Genomic DNA, 18,975 nt, shown 5'->3' with positions numbered 1-18,975 from the left:
CTTTTGCTCCTTCTAGAGGAATGTTACTGTGAAGAAAAAAAAAAACCACCAAAAAACCCCACACCCCCAAACTCACACCTCATCCCCTGAACTTTACTCCTCCCCTCGCAGCACACCAGCAAGGACAAACCCGACTGCCATACCCTGCAACCTAAGTTGACGGCACAGCCTCTCACGCTGCCAAGTGCCCTCCCGCTCCTACCCATCCACCCGCGGTGACAAGCAGTCCTCCCCACAGGGGACACCGAGCAGCCGCGCTTCGGGCGGGCGGCGTGAGGCGATGAGATGCCACAGCGCCCCTCCGGCGGGAACTCCACAGCCCCAGCACGACCTTCTTGGGCACTGAGCTCTACCCCGACAGCGGCTACCCCCCAGAGCCATGCACCCAGCTGCCCTTCCCTGCCCTTCCCCGCCCGCCCCGCCATAGAGCGCCGCGGCGCGCTGCCTGCCAGAGAAGCATAGACACGCAGCTCCCGCCCGCCCCCTTTTAGCCCGACCTGGAAACGGAAGCGGCGGCGCATGCGCGGGGCGGGGCCGGCGGAGGGGAGACGTGTGTTAAGCTCATGTGACCGCGCCGCCTCCTTCCCCGGCGGAGCCACGTCCGCTGCGGCGCTGCGGGGCGGGGCGGGGCCGCGGCGGGAGCGGGCCCGGATGGAGGCGGACGGCGCTGCTGCCGCCATTTAGCTCGACCGCAGCAGCAGGCGCCCGACTGGTGCGCGGTGTCAGGCGGTTGTTGCTGCTGCCGCCGCCGCCGCTGTCATCATGAGGCGCCTGTCGCAGCTGCTGCTGCTCGCCCTGCTCGCCTTTCCCGCCGCCCTGCTGCTCGGGGGCGCGCGCGGCGGCCCAGGTGAGGGGGGACCCGCTGAGGGAGAGCGAGGGGCCGTTGGGGAGCGGGGCTCTCTAGGGCGCTGTGGGGAGGGGGAGCCGGAGCTTGTCCCGCTAGGCCTGGGGAGCCCGGTGCCGCCTTCGTGGTCCGATCGGAAGGAGGCGGCGGCGACGGGCGCTGCTCATTCATCGCCGCCGTGCGCGGATGGCAGCGGCGCGGCCCTCCCCGCGCACGTGGGCCGCCGCTGGGGCTGTCTTCGCCGGGCCGGGCCGGGGCTCTGGGGCGGGTTGTGCCCATGGGCAGTCGTGGCTGTGCCCCCGCGGGGTGTGCGGGCTCCTCTGGCAGAGTGGGTGCCAGACAGGGCGCTGCCGCTGCCCGGGGCGCCGGGCTCGGGCCCACCCGTGAAATCGGGCTCGGGAAGCCACGTGGGCGCGGCTGCCCCGCTCAAAGCCCACTCAGGGACGTAGCAACGGGTTCGCGTCTGTGTTGGCTCCCGCTCCCCAGCGGTGCTGCTCGCTGCGGTGAGCGGGTAGCAGAGGCGCGGGCCGCCAGCCTGCCTGCCCACCTCGCCTCCCTTCGCCCCCCGAGCGTCCTTCAGGCGGACGAGTACTAATCTCTGTTTACTCTGTTGCGTTATCTGATTCACGGTCTGAAAATCGCCTCCCTGCTACTAAATCTGGAGAGGCGGCAGCGCAGCTATCTCACCCCGCGCTTCCAGTGGGCTGCAGCACACCCACCCTGTGCGTTAGTTCCTTCCCATCGCGGGCAGCTCTCCTTTCCCGCTATTGCCACATCATCAGCCCTTCTGACATCCATTGAAAGACTGTAAATTAGGGGACTATGAGAATGTGCTAGCGCAGTTTCTTCTGAAGAATGTCTGTAACTTGCCTGTACCTTGTTCAGATACAAAGGTTTTAATAAAAAAAATAGTTGGTAAAAATCTTCACTTGTAGACTATCAAGTTTAAAACGTGATCAAATAAAATTACAGTAAGTAGTCGTAGGTTAAGTATAGCACGTGGTTAGGCAAAAGTCTTTGAGTGTGCCTTCTAAAGACACTTGAGAGCAGAGATTGTATTTGCTTTTTCTAGCTCTCGCTGACAATCCTGAAGTCCTTGTATATACGTATCCTGCTCAAGGATTCTTATTCCCTGTGAAAGTTATTAAATATTTATTTTAAACGTGTACTCATAGCAATTAAATCGTTTTCAGGCTTGTGTAAATCAAACATCCATTCATTTCTCCTCTTTCATTTTTGGAAATCATTCGGTTTATTAAAACAAAAATCTGTAGTTTTGTGCATATGTTTTAAAAGTTCTCAGCCTAGTCTGCATGTGCTCTAAACTGCAGACAGACAGAACTTTGTCCTGTGGCCAGTATTTGTATTAATCATAGCCGCCCAGTGTTTGAATGTGTGCGACTCGGCTCCATGAAAGCAAAGAGGCAATGAACTGCGAGATTGCGCTTGTCTTGGAGCTGTGTTCTGGAGCCGTGCTCTAGATCAGGTTTCTTTTCTGACTAGTGTTGTGGTTCTGTTCGACGTGGATATAGTAGTAAATGATATTGAGGAGATCATATTAAAAAAAGACTTTTTTTTATGCTTTAGAACTTCAATGAAAGTAAGTGCAAAAATAATAACTCTCTAAGAACCAGTGAAAGTGTAGTTTTCTGATACTAACAGATGGAAAGGACATGCTAGTTATTTATTAGTTTTAAAAGAAATAGTACTTATTAAATTAATTCTGTGGCAATAGCAGTGCCTTTTTTCACATTGACACAACAACATATTTTCATACATTGTTGTGTTCAAAAATTAAACAATAGCTTTTAAGGCAGGTGATTTGCCTTCTGTGAATTTAAGCATTGCTGTGTGAATGCTGAACTTTTTGTCATCCGATTGTAAACTTTTTGCTTTTGAACTTAATGGCGCATAAATAGGTAGTTCAGAAAGCTGTTAGAGAAGGAAAAAGGCTGAAAGATTCAGACGGGATCATTTGAATGTGAGGCTTTTGCAACTGAGGCTTCAAAATGCTGTATTTGACAGATTTTTAAGGAATTCTTCAAAAATTAGTTTGAAAATGTGCTATGATGTCAGTTTTCCATTGATTAACTAGACATTGTTAAGGCTTTCTTGTATTTGCATTTTGTTTTGGTAGGTTCAGGTTTATTAGTTGCAGCTCAAGATGCCACAGAAGATGAGGAAGCTGTGGAAGATACAGTAGTTGAAGATGAAGATGATGAAGCTGAAGTTGAAGAAGATGAGCCAACAGACTTGGTAATTGTACATGAATGCTACTTCATTAGTCTGAATTAAACTAAAAGTGCTTGAAGCTAGATACTTTAAATATATTTAAATATGAGTTAAATAACATTGCTGTTTCCACATAGCTGTTTCCAAGTCCCCAATTAAACTCATGTTCAGTTTGAACTTTCAGAAGGATTTATCTTTTCTTCTTGAATTACCGCATAAAAAACCACGTGGGGAAAGCCCAATTTCTGACTGCCGAAGCTGCAGTTCACACAAAGGAACACTCAGTGAGAGAACCAGGTTTTCATAGGAGCCCCTTGTAGTTCTTTCCCAGTTTAAGCTGTATCTCAGTAAAATGAGAATAGGACTACTTCATTCTGGCCTATTTCATATTGATTTTCAAGGAGCAACAGAATCTTACTCCTTGGTTAACCTCAGTATTAATTCCGAAAACCTGGTTTTGCAGCCCATTTTCACTTACTACGTTCCTAGTCTCTGACACTTGTTGGAGAGTATGCCTGTTCTACTAGTGGCCGTACTGCTGTTAGTGGTCACTTGCTTCAGCTTGAACACTTAGATTCTATTCTTTTCCTTCCACCCCCAAACAGATGTTACTGTTGCTTTCTGATTATAAACATTTTGATACAGCTAAATGCACTGATTAGTCACTGTGTCAGAGACAACAAGTAGAAGGATAAATGCTGAAAATGATGCTAATTGAATCTAGAGGGAGAAAAGACTCTGTGCTAATCCAGCAACAGCAGGAATTGATACTAATGCTTGCCATTGTTGCATGCTTTGACACATGGGTTTCTCATGAAACAAGTATGGTCTTTGCTTCACTGTTCGTTATAGGATTTTTTCAAAAAAGTCTCTTGTCTTAGACAGAAGAAAAAGAGGAAGAAGACTTGTCAGGAGAACCTAAAGCCTCACCTAATGCTGATACAACCATCTTATTTGTGAAAGGTGAAGGTAAGAGTCCTGTGCCAATCTACCATCTTCTTCACTGTTGCTTAGACTGCATCAATCTATGCATAAAAATAAAAACCCCCATAAAATTAAAAAAACCCAAGCAAACAAACAAAAAAACAACCAAAAAACAAAAGAAAAAAAACCCAAAAAGCATCTGTTCTAGACACTGTTTAGAAACAGGTCTGGTTTATGAAGTTTCTAACGGTTGAATATCTTTTGTGTTTTAGACTTCCCAGCAAACAACATTGTAAAATTTCTGGTGGGCTTCACCAATAAGGGTGCAGAGGATTTCATTGTTGAGTCTCTCGATGCTTCTTTCCGGTATCCTCAAGACTACCAGTTTTATATCCAGAACTTCACAGCTCTCCCTCTGAATACAGTAGTCCCACCACAGAGACAAGCCACGTTTGAGTACTCTTTCATCCCTGCTGAGCCTATGGGTGGTCGTCCTTTCGGACTAGTTATCAATCTCAACTACAGAGATGTAAATGTAAGCCTGATGTTGTAATTCCTTTTAATATTTCTAGTTGATGTGGAAATGGCAGGAAGGAACTGCTTAGTCAAGTTACTAACTCTTCAGAAAGAGACTGCCTTGTGGTTTTTAAGCAAATCGGTAGATACACAAGCACAGTAAGCGAGTGTCTATATATTTCACAACGTCCCCCCACGTACACTTGGTTCTGTGTATTGTTGGTTCTGTATATTATTAGTTCTGTATACTACCAACGTGAATCCCATCTGCAGACTTGACTTTGAGCAAATAAAAGACCAGTAGTTGCAACCTAGGGGAAGACTATCCAAAAGCATAAATGGGGATTAAAATAGGGGATTCTTTTTTACTACAGGTCAAAGCTTAACAGGCTTCTATACCTTTGTGTTTTGATCGCTCTAGTAAGAGCCCTTCACATGGAGTATCTTATGTTATAGGAAATGAGATGTTGAAGGCTAGATGTGACTTTCTTGCTAATACCAAGACTGTTCTTTGTACTTGCACCAAAAACTTTGCACCTTTATATGTTGAGTCAAACTTGCACTGCTTGTAAACTTAAGTCTTGTGCAGCAGTTACTACTTTCTAGAGTTTTTCCAAGAACATGGAAAAGGATAAACATTTGTGTATGTGTTCAAGAAATGAATTTAAAATGTTATGTGGAAACTTTTTGTTATAGGGCAATATGTTTCAAGATGCTGTCTTCAATCAAACTGTTACAATAATTGAAAAAGAAGATGGGCTAGATGGAGAAACGTAAGGAGGCTGGAGGTTCAAGTTTATTTGGTATACTGATAGAACAGGTTATTGATGGTGCCAGTGAGAATAGTTCTTGTATCCTGATTTTGTTGAATATTAGGTCTGCTGTGTTTTGCTGATGGTGCAGCAGGCAGTTTACTTGTACAATGTTGATGGACTGAAAATACAAACATTTTCCCCCAAATTAAGTACTGTACTAGTACTAGGGATCTTCAGAATTGGTACTATATCAGTGAGCAGTTTACACATGTGCTTTGTCTCAGAGAGCTTAAGCATGGAAAACAGAATTTATATTCAACTCTTGCTAAGTGTCAATGCGTATTTCGGGTAAAATTACTCAAAACAAACCAAAAGGCACAGACTAAAAAATGATTGCATAGGTAGAATTCTGTGGAACGCAGAGCCAGATAATCAAGGCCTTTTAAAGCTCTCTTGCCAATAAATTGATATCTTAGCAGTACCTGATTTGCAGGAGTGTACTAAAAGCATATAAAAGATTTTTAAGGCTTTCTTAAGTAGTTAAAGCTGTCACAAATACTACCTTTGACCCAACGGCTCAAGACATGATACTGCAGAAGAGTTCTTAGCAGTTTCTAGATTTCAAACTATTTATAACAGTTTCCCAGTTTATTCAGCATTTTTCAGATATTCTGTTATTCAGAATTAAATTTAGGATTACAGTTCCTGAAATCAAAGTCAGAATAATTACTCAATATCTGCTAGCACTTAGTTTCAGATTTTCTTTTTCCCACCCACCCCATACAAAAGTTCTTGGGAAAGATCACGTGAGCATGTGGCCAAAGCTAGGCTCAGTTTCTATGCCTCTCTTCAACAGTTAAGATTTTCAGTTAATGGTTTCTTAAACTGTTTTTCTTAAAGGATCTTCATGTACATGTTCCTCGCTGGACTTGGTCTACTTGTCATTGTTGGCCTGCATCAGTTACTAGAATCTAGGAAGGTGGGTAGTGTATTTTGTCTATGTAGTTGTTAATACGAGACCTGACTGATAAGAAAAGAAAGCAATTCGGTAATTGCTTCTGGCATATGATGGTACAGGTAGAACTTCAGAAGCTTTACATTTAGAACCATGACCTTAGAGATGACTGGGAAAACCAGAGAGTTTTTTTAAGATGTTCATAATTGGAGACATTTAGATTGCTTATCTAATGCTCTTTGGGTCTGCTCTTTGGCATCACACTCAAGTGGTTGAACTGAACTTATGATACTGTCCAGCCACTGGCTGTGTGCAGCTATTGATTCAATACTTACTGGCTAGACTTTCCCTATGCTCTCTATTTCTATTAGTTTAATCTAGGTAAAACTTGGCTGTCTTCCCCAATGTAGTCCTTTATTTAGTTCTTATTTATGCTTTGCTATAATGTTGATTAGGGCCTCCTGGGTTCCATTTATAATATTATAACAGCTAAGGGTTTGTCTGTGTAAGTGGTCTGGCAAGTAAAAGCCATTGAAAGGTTGTCTCATCTGCATTCAATGCATAGGTTATGTCTTTTTGCAGTCTGGTTTATGATACTCTTGAAGTTTCCCTTGGGAAGAAATATGGCGTAATTACTGTGCCTTGAAATCTATTTTGCAAGGTGACATGTGAGAATATTGTTCTAATCTGAAAAAGTATAATGAAACTGGTCATCACAAAGTTTGATTAATCATCAGCCATTTTTTGTAACAGGTATAATGAACTTCCCCAAGCGTGCATGGAATCTTGGTATCTTTGTGCAGAATAAGTATTGCAAGTCCTTAAAAGGGGTAATGCCAAGCTTAGGTGAATAAATTGCTAATGGTAGAGATAATTAAAGCTAAGCTACAAAGACAGCTTCGTACATTGACTAGCCGTAAGTTTGTGTCTTAGTGAAATAATTGCAACTGATGAAATATAGCATTATGTGTTATTTCTAATACTTGTGCTACCAACACTTTGTGGAAAGAAAAATCTTTCTTCTTTCTTGAATTTTCAGAGGAAAAGACCAGTACAGAAAGTGGAGATGGGAACATCAAATCAGAATGATGTTGATATGAGCTGGATTCCCCAAGAAACTTTAAATCAAATAAGTAAGTAGGCTGCCTTCCACGAACTAGAGAATGACCAACTTACTTAATCAATTAGTTAATTGAATAAGTAGCTGACACCAGTTTCTCAGAGCAGCATACCTCTCTCCTAGGGAGTAAAAAAATTTGTGTAAAGCGCTGTGCTTAGTGATTACAGACTGTAATTATTTTTTACAGAACAAACTTCACTGGTTGATACAATAACGACTATCAGTTACTTTTACAATTTCTTCTGTAGACTCTTCTTCAATAGTATAAAATATTTACCCAAAACCTGGATCACAAAGGAGGTTTAAATAGGAGAAAATGTCTGTCATCTCAAAATTTCCATAAGTTGCTTGGAAGTTTGCCTCTAGGCCAGAGTTTTAAATAACCGTTAAAGTGTGTATTAACTAAAGCCACGTGAAGACTTGATGTTAATGTCCTTCACAAGTCCAAAATGACTAAGTTCTTGATATCTGAAATGCCAACAGTAAACCCAGTATCTGATTTCTTTAGCCCATATGTGTGTTTGTGGATATTTCTAACTTCTCTTGCTGTTTCTTCTGTTTTGCTTTCCCATGGCTTCAGTGCAGAGTAGAAGAGGTGAGGCAAACTGGTAATCTAAAGAGTGGAAGTGCTTAATGTGTTGTCCATGTGATAATAAGGCATGGATAGGAGTACAGCAGCTTCCTGCATGCAGTGATTGGTGATGCAGCATGAGCAGTGGAAGATCACAGACCAGACGCACGCAACCACACAAACAGATTTTCTATACATATAAATTACATTTTCATATATTAAAATGTGTATATATTATTTCTGGTTATATTGTAGTAACATAGTTTCAGTAGAGTATTGCTGAAGTACTATTGTCTCCTCTTAACAGTTCCCAGAACCCTTTTCATCTAAAATGCAGATGTGTATCTTGCCTTCCCTGCTACCTTAGTGTAGTGTCAGGCTGATGTTACATGAGGGAGGCGGAGTACTACTGATCATGACCAATGGCTGAGCACATCTTGTCTCGGTGAGAAACAAACCTGAGCCATGGCTATAATAGTTTAATAGTGAGGTTTATCTTCTTGGTCTTCCTTGTCCCAGGTGAACTCTTATCACCAGTAGCATTGGCTAGATAGCCTCACTTAAAACAAAGTGCATCCTAGACAAAGAGAAGTGCTTTGAAAACCCTTTGAAGGAACTACCTTTACTTGAAAAAGACCCCGGTTTTGATGAAATGAGTGTATTTTGACCTTTATTCAATGTAGAAGGGGTAGAGATCTTAGCTCTGATGGGAAGTTGTGCCAGGATTTGGTGACTTCACTTTTTTATTCCTTCACCCAGAAGGAACTGTCCTTATACCTAAGGACTGGCGTTTTACTTCTGAAAGTGTAAGCTTTCTTGCACATTGTCTTCTGTGAGACACAAGAATGACAGTGTAAAATCTAGACATGGGAATTTGAAAAGCCTCAATCTAGCAAGGAAGACTGAAGCTCTAAATGCTATTTTTTGTCCAAAGAGCAAACTATCTTTAAATGGGCTCAAATCCTGGCATGTTTTGGTACTCTCTCCGTCCCTTTCTTAAGATGAATAGGTATTCAGATCTTAATAACTGAAGTTGATTAAAGTCTGTGAGGGTTTTCTAGCTCCAGGTTAGTTTTAATTGGAACTCTACACTAGAATCGTTTGAAATACATGGCCTTTTAGATCCTCAGTTCTTAACTATTTTACTGTTGAAAGACTCTTCGTATTGTACTGATTGGCTTGTAGTGGCATAATGGCTGCTCCTTGTCTTTGCACATACTCTAAACAGTGAAATTGCTGGAGATGGTTCTGTTTAAGAAAATGTGCATTTTTAAGTGAACAGATACACTTAGCAATCGCTTTAGCACTTCATACAAAGTGGTGTAGCTTCTCTACAATATTAGAAGGACTGAAGTTCTACCTACATAATGACCATCATTGTAAGGGGCAACTGTAAGCCTGTGTCATGAAGTCTTAAATGCAGGATGATGCTTCTGCCATCCAGTGATCATACAGCTAAAGCTGGGTGGCTTCCCCATAAGGGATATCTGATCACAAAGTGGCATCTTCATAGTCAAATGTGGGTGCTTCCTGGAAGTGTGGTTTTTTCACAGTCTGTCTTTTGCTGTTAATTTGTATGAACATGGCAATACTGCATGAAAAACAAAGATGTCTAAAGGAGGGTCAGTCATATTCTTCAGGCAGGTGAACTAAACCAGTATTGATCAAAATAATTCATTGACTTTCTAAAAGTGTAATTGTTCAACATGAGACTTTTCTAAACAGCAGAGCGTGCGGTTTCATCAGGAGATGGTGGGGGAGTTGTTGGGAGGTTTTTTTGTGTTGAATTTTGGGAGGTTTTTTGGGTTTTTTGTTTTTTTTGCATTTTAGTAGCTGGCGAGTTGAACAACCTTTGCCCTGGAGTTGCATGTTACAGAATAGGAACATTATATTTTTGTTACCTTCTATTTAGTGTGCTAATGGTTTAGTAGTTAAAAAGCCACAACAAGTTGTTTGAAGTGGTTTCTCTGTAGCAGTGCATTGCACTAGATGGGCAGCTTGGCTTGTGTTTGGGAGGCAGAAAAATACATGATCATGTAACAGCTAATCTGAAATAGCTGTGGCAGCTGATAGAACTATCTTTTTTTTTCTTTTTCTAGATAAAGCTTCACCAAGGAGGTTGCCCTACAAGAGGGCACAGAAGAGATCAGTGGGCTCTGATGAGTAAATGTTAACTAGTACACCAGTTGAACCTTTACTAATCCTGCCTGTTTGGGTGTTTTGGATTGGAGTAGTGCAGAGAATCCATATCACCATAAGGAAAATACTGCTAAACATTTGGACTGAACAGATTAACTGAATGGTGTTAATATTACTGAAAATGCACTTCTCTGTTTTCTGGGGTTTGGTTTTTTGGGGGTTTGGTTTGTTGTTTTTTTTTTTTGATTGTTGGGGGGGGGGCGGAAGGGGGAGGTAACCATTAAGATTTGTGCCTGCCTGTGTAAGCAGTTGGTCTTGATAGAACCACGTTACCTGAAATGTGCCTTTAGAGTTCTTTGTAATGCTGGCTTGTCATCTGTACGCTGTCTTTGAAGGATTTTTCTCCTCCCCCAAATCTGAATGTCTAGTGACTTAATCAGTCTTGATTGTATCATGTCTGTATCAAAATCTGTATGCATTTTTTTCAGTAACTTATTCTCTACAGTGTGCACACTGAAGTTTGTGTGTGTGCTCCTACTTCAGTGTTGAGGCACTGATCATCTAGATTTCTGCATAGTTTGCATTCTAAAGGCACAATTGGGTATAACTGCTTGTAGTGGTAGATAATTTTGCTGCTGGCTTGATCTGGGCATGCAGTGACCTAAAAATCTGAACTTAACCTGCATAGATGTTAGGAATACTCTTACACAGCAGCAGAACTTGTGAAGCATGGAATTTGTGTGCTGAATTGGTATTACTACATAAATTTTTTTTATATCCAACTTGTTAAATGGTTAGTTATTGAGTTGTGCCAGCATCTTAGGTATTCCCGTTCTAGTGGTAGCTCTGCAATGTTTACTCAAGAAATTACTGAAGAAGCCACAACAACTTTTCAGTAAGTTCTTGGTTCTCTCACAAAAATTAGAATGTCATAGGTATCAAAATGTGGACTTTTCCTAGAGCTTTACATGGGGCAAGGACTTTACATTTTCTGTACACACTTGAAACCAAATTTGAAAAACTGTTGGCTTCAAATAATCTTTTTAAATGCAAACTATTTAATTTACCCTTTGCAGTTTTTGAATCTCAGACTTTTTTCCACTGGTCAGTACATTGGTCAGAGGTTTTTTGGGTTTTTTTTTTTTTTTATCACCTTATCTTTCCTGCTATTAACACAGATGCATACCCATTATTAACTACCTGTTAGTTCAGTACTAAAGCAGAAAAGCTGTATGCAGTCAAAATGGGATTTTCTTTTGTGGCAGGCACAGCTTCTGTGATTACCAGGTGCTGATCCACATCCATTGCATTCAGGAACTTACTTAGCTGACAGTAAAAAGTAGAGGATGCAGAGCTGTCAGTTTGCTGCCATTCAGGCACTTGGACAAGGCTTGAATTGTTGTATTCTCAGCTGCATCTCTTTTTGGCTGTGAAGGTTGTCTGGAAGGTTGTTGAGTTCAGGAAGAGGCATTGATCTGTGAGACTTCTTTTATCTTTTTCTTCTCCCCTTCCTGATCTCCACATGTGAAAGCGCTCTTTCAGATCTATACTTGCTCTGCAGGGACTGAGCTTCTGAGCCAGTGAATGCTGAGCAATACTTCCAAATCATGTCATAACATGTTTGATGCATCTAAGCTCTGAAACTACCTGTACTGGCACTATCTTACTATATACTTTCCCAGAATGAACTGTGAAGATGTTCTTGACTCATCTTGCTATGGAACAGATTAAGAATAGGAAAAGCAACCCCAAAGATGCTTCAGCTTCCTGATAATATAACAGGCAGAGTACTTTTAATAGTTAAGATTGTTGAATTGCCATACAGATTCCTTAGCAAACAGTTGCATGCTACCTTCGTAAGAGGTATCTCCACTCGAATTGTGTGGAACAACTTTGTCTGCCATTAGTGATGTAATCTGACTGGTCCTGTGGTAGGTTTATGGGTTTATATTCCAGTTTGCATTGATTCCACAAAGTGTTTTGTACTAAATGTATACTTTGTATACTAAAGCCCTATAGCTATTGCAGCACCTGATGTACTGAACTAAGTTCCCTCTCTTGGATTATGTCTCTAACCTGAAATCAAGATTTATTTTTTTTTTAATCTTCTTGTAATAGGGAATCTTAAACTGTATACTGTAATTCTTGCCAAGGGAGGAAAAGTACTGTTTAGAGAGGGTGATGATAAGAGCTACTCTAGATACAGCGGTACTCCAGGAAAAAAAAGACAAAGGATCAGAACAGAGGGTACTAATTTGTAATATCTTAGTTTCATTTCTTCAGATGACTAGTTTAGCCCTTACTGATTTGAGTTTTGGAGCAAGTTAGGTCTTCAGATATCTTACACTGGCCAGGACTTAAGAGAAGCTGAAGAAGTGAAGCACTGTACAAGCAAGAAATAAGTATTTGGAGGTTTTGGCTTTCTTCTCTGTACTTAGTGGTTAACATCCAAATGCTTAAATTCCAAGCGTGAAAGAAGAGAGGAGACAGCTTAGCAACTTGCATAGGAGCTAGCAATAGGAAAGTCCAGTTGTACTGTCTCTGATCATACTACTTGGCATTCACTGTGGAGGGTTCATAGTAACTTTCTCAGCCAGTGCAGTTCATGGGAACAGTGGCCAGCAGTCCACTGGTGCTCATGATAAATGAAGTAACAGTTTTGAGTTCCTCGTTGCTTGTTAGTTTGCTGTAGCTGAAGTTTAGCAATAACATTGTAATGTACAGTGGTATTTGAACTTTGGCATCTCTTACATTATTTCTAGTAAATAAGCCATTCTGCTACACTCAGATTTCTTCACATGGGAGAACGTAGTTGTTGCTTTATCCTGTTGGTTAACAACTTTTATTTTGGTACTAGGATTTTCTACTCAATTTTTAAACGCATACTGATAGCTTAGTGTCAGAGGTATGTTACTAGATATCATCATCAGCTGAGTATGGTACAGTTTCATTGACTTTAAAAAGGAAAAGCAGTAGTTCCGCCTGTCTCTATGCCATCCCTTTCCATGTGGCAGCACATGCATTTGTATAATCCAGTGTTCTTACCAGCCTAGTTTTCAGCAAGCTTACTACACTACCACACAACTGCTCTTGTTAGGTTATGAGAAGAGGAACAATGACTATGAAAGAAGATGTGGGCTAAGGTTTCTTCCTTATTAGTAAGAGATGCTGAAATAAGTTATAGACCACAAATAAACTGTGGCCTTAGTGTGAAGGACCACTGTTCATTCCTTTCTCACAGCTCCTTAGCCAATTCAAAAAATTGTAGAGACTTAATGAGACTATTTTTGGGGTAAGAAGCTGCATTAGAATTCATGTCTACCATGGTAGCAAAGCATTGATTTAGCTACACTTGAACCACATTTGATACTTGTAGCCCTCTATATATGCTGTCTAATTTGTGACAGCAGTTCATTTTTTCCCTGTATCATTTAATCTGAGAAAGAAGAGTGGCTGCTGGCAGACTAAAGGATGAAGTATCATCTTTTTTCTTCATGTAGAAAATAATTAAATTGTAGGCCATGGAGACGAATGGAACAGACTTGATGGCAGTGCTTCTGCTTGTTTCAGACAGTTATGCTGAACACCTTCCTTACCTTGGAATGGATGTAATTAAAAGCCTCTTTCACTCTTTATTCTTGGAATGCGTGGTGCTAAACCAAGTGTTGCAGTTGGAAGCTCTGAATTCAGGGAAGCAGCAGGAAAGTCAAGTATTAGCATAGGCCGGTTGTCCCGTTTTTCAGTGTGCCTGATGTACTGAGCAGCAGTTAAGAGTCTGTTCTCTTTCCTTCTTCAAAGGAAGGACAGTACCTACCTCATATGAGTGACACAAGGGCTGTTTCAGGAGTGTTTTGATGTTACTTGAGACTTGCACAATACACTTCCATGGAGAGAGTAGGACACAGTACTAGTGTAGCTTGATGGTAACTACATAGATTCATGTTGCAACAGTTTAATCCCCTCACTGAATAGAATTCAGCAGCTTTACGCCAGGACTTTTCTTAAGCGAGCAGAGGAATTGCAGTTGACTTCCAGAGGAGAGCAAGGCCAGAAAGATCTCAGTTTATAGAGTTTATAGGCGGGCTATATTCTTTTGACATTTTTGCATTTATCGTTAAATTTTCCCAGGGATTTTTTTTTTAATCAAGTGATATTTGTATCATTTATGATTGTTTGTGTCGATACAATCAACAGTCAGTTTAAAAGAATGACTCTTTTGGATGATTAAGTTCAGATGATGTACTGCAACTGAAGTGTTAACGTTTACTTTCTTACCTGCTGACTTGCATTTATAAGTGAGATCAGATCTCTTGGGGGGGTGGGGAATGACTGCAGGTTTTTTGTAAAGTAAACTTGATTTTTTTTTTTCTTAGCATTCTGTAGCTTTTTTTTTTTATTATTATTTTTTTTTTTAATAAAGCATGAGAACGGCACCAAAAAGCCTGAGTGGGAGCTGGTGCTCTTGTCCTTGATAACCAACCTGTAGGAGCAAATCCGCAAAGAGTGAAAACACGCTATTCTTAACAAGCTGCTTTGCTACAAGCATATTTGGATTGGGAATAGTAACGAGGAAGTACTCTGTGATGTTTTGGACAATGGACTAATAGTAAGATTAGAATTCTTTAAGAATAAGGGGAGGGCCCTGGGAAAATGTTCAGTAAATTCTTGAATGCTGATCCATTCAAAGTGAGCCATACTCCCCTGCATTTCCAGGAAGAATAACCTATTGTTGAACTGTAAGCAGCATGAAAAGAATCTGTTAAGATTCTTAAAGGCTGCAGAAGTGCAAGGTTATAACAAACCTCGTTAGGTGCATGCTGTTGTCCAACCAAGAATGCAGTCATATTCCAGGCAGTAATACTGACAGTAGCAGTTCAAGCAGGTGTCCTGCATACAAGCAGAAGGTAAGACTTGGGGGAGCAAGGGGGGAGAAGGGAGCTAACAAAAGTAAAAAAAAAAAAAATAAAAATCCTAAAAATAAAAGAACCTTTATTTGTGAACCATTCCTGCGGATAAATAAGGGAAAACTTAAAAGCAGATATGTTAGGATGTATTTTTAGCTCCCAGAGAATATAAAACCAAATTCTAAATTTGAAGCCTGCCTCATCTTTTCTTGAAAAGATGAAGATAGATTTTTGAGACTTCATCCTGGTCTCTATTCTTTCTAAGTCAGTTGCCATAGTCCTTAACTTCAGTAGGCTGTCTTTCTGTCCTCTCATGTTCATAGTCTTGATGATAAACTCATATATTAACCAAGATGCAGTAAGATTTCAGCATTACAACAGGCCAGTCTCTTAACTGGTGGGGGAAAACTGAAAACTTAACCCACCTTGCCTCATCACTTTGGGTCTGTTCAGCTTACATAGTTTGTCCTGCCTTAACTCAGTTTTCCCTGTACCACTTAAATTGACATAATGAAACCGTAACTTAAGAGCCAGCTCTTTCACACAGCAAAAAGAATACTTGGAGTTAGCTGTACATAGCCACACAAGCAGCTGAACAAGAGGAATTTTCAAGATAACCTCGTTTAGAGTTCTAGTAAAAGAGATACAGTCCTTCCCTGCAGGGCCTGGATGGAGTGAGGCAGTACATTTTCATTCAGATGAAGCTGTATGTGAAGCATGTGTGACTAAAGCATTTAGCCTGAAGATGAAATGCAACACTGGGTTTGCTAGGTGGAATTACTATAGCCAGCAATACCAAAAGCTGCCAGCTGAGGGATCGCCCAAGCCAGTGACAGCTGCTCCTTGTAACAGACAGGCGTAGGAGAGCTTCAGTCCAGTCTTGAAGGGCAGCATCATAGATGGGCCAGAACAGGCACATCTGGCTTTTCTTAATCATTCTTTGCTATATGTTGGTCACCAAAATAAATCTGAGCCCTTCTGTGCTTTTAAGCAAGTCTGTGACAACATGAAGCTTAAACTCTGAGAAGCTGTCAATGCTAGTGTCCTGCCTTTGCTTCCAAAAATAAAAATCAGAGCTATAGCCACCTTCAGGGTCAGCCTGAGGCATTTCAGAAGCAGCCATAATAGCAATGCTGAATACACACTGCCTCTTTGTCATCTGGTTTCCTGGTCCTGGGCTCCTCAGCAAGGCTTCCTGCAATTAAAGCTAGATTAAATTGGGTCTTTTAACTTCATGTGCACTTGGACCATGTCGAGACACAAACAGGTCCACATTCTGGCTTCTGCTGGAGTATTTTTTCAATGGAAGCCAAATAAAACATTCCTGTCCATCCAGAACCCTGAAGCATACATACTTCCTCATGTAAGCCTGGATCCACAGCACTACAAAGCGAGCAGTGCGCAGGACCATGCTCAATGCCAGCTTCAGCTGGCAGCTCCACCAGTAAGTTTTCAAAAGAGACAGAACAAACTGTTGTCTGTAGCAGGAGTCTACACAGGAGGAAAGTCTTAAAATACCCTATTGCAGGTTTCCATTGGAAAGGAAGAGCTAGGATTTAAATAGCATCTGGTGACTATCACATACAGTATGGCAAACATTGCCACCAAAATAACAGGTTATAATTAGAAGCAAGTGTAAATACCCTAGCAAACTTGATTATGAAATGTGTTACATTTTCCTTAGAGCCACTATTTAAGACTTAGTTAATGCTTGGTTGGTGGTGCTAGTGGTTCATTCATACAGAGCAGAGGTATTTCTCACAGCTGGAAATGACATTTTGCCCAACTAATCCTAACCGATTGCTACTATAAGCAAGCTGGAAATTAAGCAGCATGTCTTGCTGTCAGGTACCACAGGAAAGGCAGCCCTTCAGAAAGAAAAAAACAAGATGTATGAAACAGAACTTAGCTTGTGCTTTAAATACCACACTACCCAGGGACCATTCCTTTCCAATGTATTGTTAGTGTAGCAGGCTGTGCTACTGCAGCATCCCATTGCCACTCACCCTCCCAACTGAAAGGCATGATGAGGACCATGTGTGAGGCATCAGTTGCAGTCATACAGCCAGAACCATCACTGGCTCCACTCAGTGGTGTTACTCCATGCTCATACAGGGCAAGATGTTCCCTCTAGGTCCCATTGAGGCTGAACTGCCCCTGTTAAAAGTGTCTCACTGGGTGTCATTTGCTGGTCCTTCAGTTAGGTGCAGCACTCCGTGTGCTTACCCCATTTTTCCTTTAGTGAGGATCCCCAAGGGCCATCGCTCCATCATTGCTATTCTGCTGAATTTGTAGAACTGCACCAAAACAGATGGCACTGATTCACTGCAGCACTAATAAATACAGGCCACCAAGGACCCGCTGACAAACTGCAAAACATCCCTCAGCTGCAGCTCAATAAAACACTGCCACAGGAACCCTGCGAGGGGCTGCTATCACTTCTAATCAAGTGGTGTTCAAAATAAGTACCTTCATTTATTAGTAGCTGTAAAGCACCTGCTTAAGAATGGTTCAGAAAGAAGTTTCAGAACTGCTCGAGATGTGCATTCACCAAAAAGCAATAACCAAGTGCATTAAAAGCAGCATGTGGCTCTCTATCCTGTGCCAGAATGCATTGCCATGAGGTGCACAGGTTACTCAGTACCCCAGGTCCCTTCCTCTCCCTTACCTATAGCCCCGGGAAGCTTTTCTGACCAGCCCAGTGCTAATGCTGGGTTTCAGGTAGCTGCACTATGATGTCTGGTGGTTTCAACTCCAAAAGATCCTGGCAGATAACCATCTAGACAGGAGATCAAAAAATCAAACTTGCTGTGTTGTGGTGCAGACGTTTCACAGATTGCTGCATACACACAGGCAGTTCAATGCTTTGATTTTCTCCAGCTGTGGAGTACAATGGACCTGATATACATAACCATGAAGCCTCAGACATCCAAGCATCTCAAAGGCAGTGATGAAATGGTGTTAAGTATCCTGCCAGCAAAAAGGGGTTTACTGGCAATGAGGGCAAATGCACAAGTATCTTATCCCGCTCAGCACATGTCCTCCCATGTTCTACCTCCTCCCCAGCCACTGCCTGGGAGCCCTGTGTACCAAGCAGGGATATGCTTCAGTAGAAACAGAGGGAAGTGGCAATGAAAAAGCTTATGGGTTTTGTTTACAGCCAGGTTTTACCCACTTTTCCATTCCCAAGCACAGGTCACATGGAAAAGCTCGAGTTTCAAATATTTGGGAGAAATACTTATTGGTGAAAGCAAGCCTACATCTCACAGCTAGCACTGCCATTGCCCTAAAATAAAATACAAATACTTCTTTTGGGTGCAGATTCATTAGAAGTCAGATGCTGCTCATTTAAGACAACAAACATAGCTGCAAATCTAAGCTGTTGTCACTGTACAATCAGATAACAGGAGATGGGAGGGAAGGTTAACACAGCGATTGCTTCAGTTACCCAGATGTGACTGAACTCATTCCTGTGCCCACTCCCTGTCTGAGGACAGGGGCTGCCAGTTCTGTGTGCACACATGCTCATGGAAGACCATTTTTTTTACATACTTGCTGCAAAGAGGATGGCGAGGCACTGGAACAGGCTGCCCGAGGAAATGGTGAATGCTCCATCCCTGGCAGTGTTCAAGGCCAGGTTTTACAGTCATTGGTTACATGCTCTAGTGGAAAGTGTTCCTGCCCATGGCAGGGGGTTGGAACTAGATGAACTTAGGGTCCTTTCCAGCCCAAACCATGCTATGGTTCTATGTCCTGCTGCTCCTCACACCCCAGCTGCAGAGATCACGTGCTGCAGTAGAGCCACCGGCCTCTCTGGCTGACGTTCTGTCCAAACCTTAACACATTTGTATGAGCACGTCGGCCACGCACCCCGCGTGGTTACAGGCTAAAAACTACCGATGGGAAGTGAGCCCACAGCAGAGCTGGCCTTTCCTGCCTTAACCTCTGCCAGTATGAAAATAGATCAGGCGTTCCATGATGAAAAGCCTTTTCCCCAGCAAACTGCTCTTATTTA

The 18,975-nt window shown here is 42.0% G+C and overlaps 1 protein-coding gene across 2 annotated transcripts; it reads left to right on the top strand.

Moving 5' to 3' along the window:
* Window positions 1-517: 517 nt before the first annotated feature.
* SSR1 (signal sequence receptor subunit 1) lies at window positions 518-14,431 on the top strand. Of its 2 annotated transcripts, XM_030500943.2 has the most exons (9): window positions 518-847; window positions 2,982-3,100; window positions 3,958-4,045; window positions 4,273-4,535; window positions 5,213-5,289; window positions 6,172-6,250; window positions 7,266-7,359; window positions 7,927-7,941; window positions 10,017-14,431. In XM_030500943.2, the coding sequence occupies exons 1-9, from the start codon at window positions 763-765 to the stop codon at window positions 10,082-10,084; spliced, it is 888 nt and encodes a 295-aa protein (XP_030356803.1). In that variant the 5' UTR covers window positions 518-762; the 3' UTR covers window positions 10,085-14,431. The 2 variants fall into 2 exon arrangements, with proteins under 2 accessions (XP_030356803.1, XP_030356813.1); XM_030500953.2 differs by lacking the exon at window positions 7,927-7,941.
* Window positions 14,432-18,975: the final 4,544 nt, after the last annotated feature.

The sequence above is a fragment of the Strigops habroptila genome, chromosome 1 (genome assembly GCF_004027225.2).
Source record: "Strigops habroptila isolate Jane chromosome 1, bStrHab1.2.pri, whole genome shotgun sequence".
NCBI lineage: Eukaryota > Metazoa > Chordata > Aves > Psittaciformes > Psittacidae > Strigops > Strigops habroptila.
Note: the sequence above shows the minus strand (reverse complement) of the source record. Positions and strands in the feature narration are given on the sequence as shown.

Excerpts from the sequence above, each read along its gene's own strand:
- SSR1 (XM_030500943.2), top strand. The coding sequence starts at position 763 with ATGAGGCGCCTGTCGCAGCTGCTGCTGCTCGCCCTGCTCGCCTTTCCC. Across the intron at positions 5,290-6,171 it reads GATGGGCTAGATGGAGAAAC|GATCTTCATGTACATGTTCC; the intron begins GTAAGGAGGCTG and ends TTTTTCTTAAAG. Across the intron at positions 6,251-7,265 it reads AGTTACTAGAATCTAGGAAG|AGGAAAAGACCAGTACAGAA; the intron begins GTGGGTAGTGTA and ends TTGAATTTTCAG.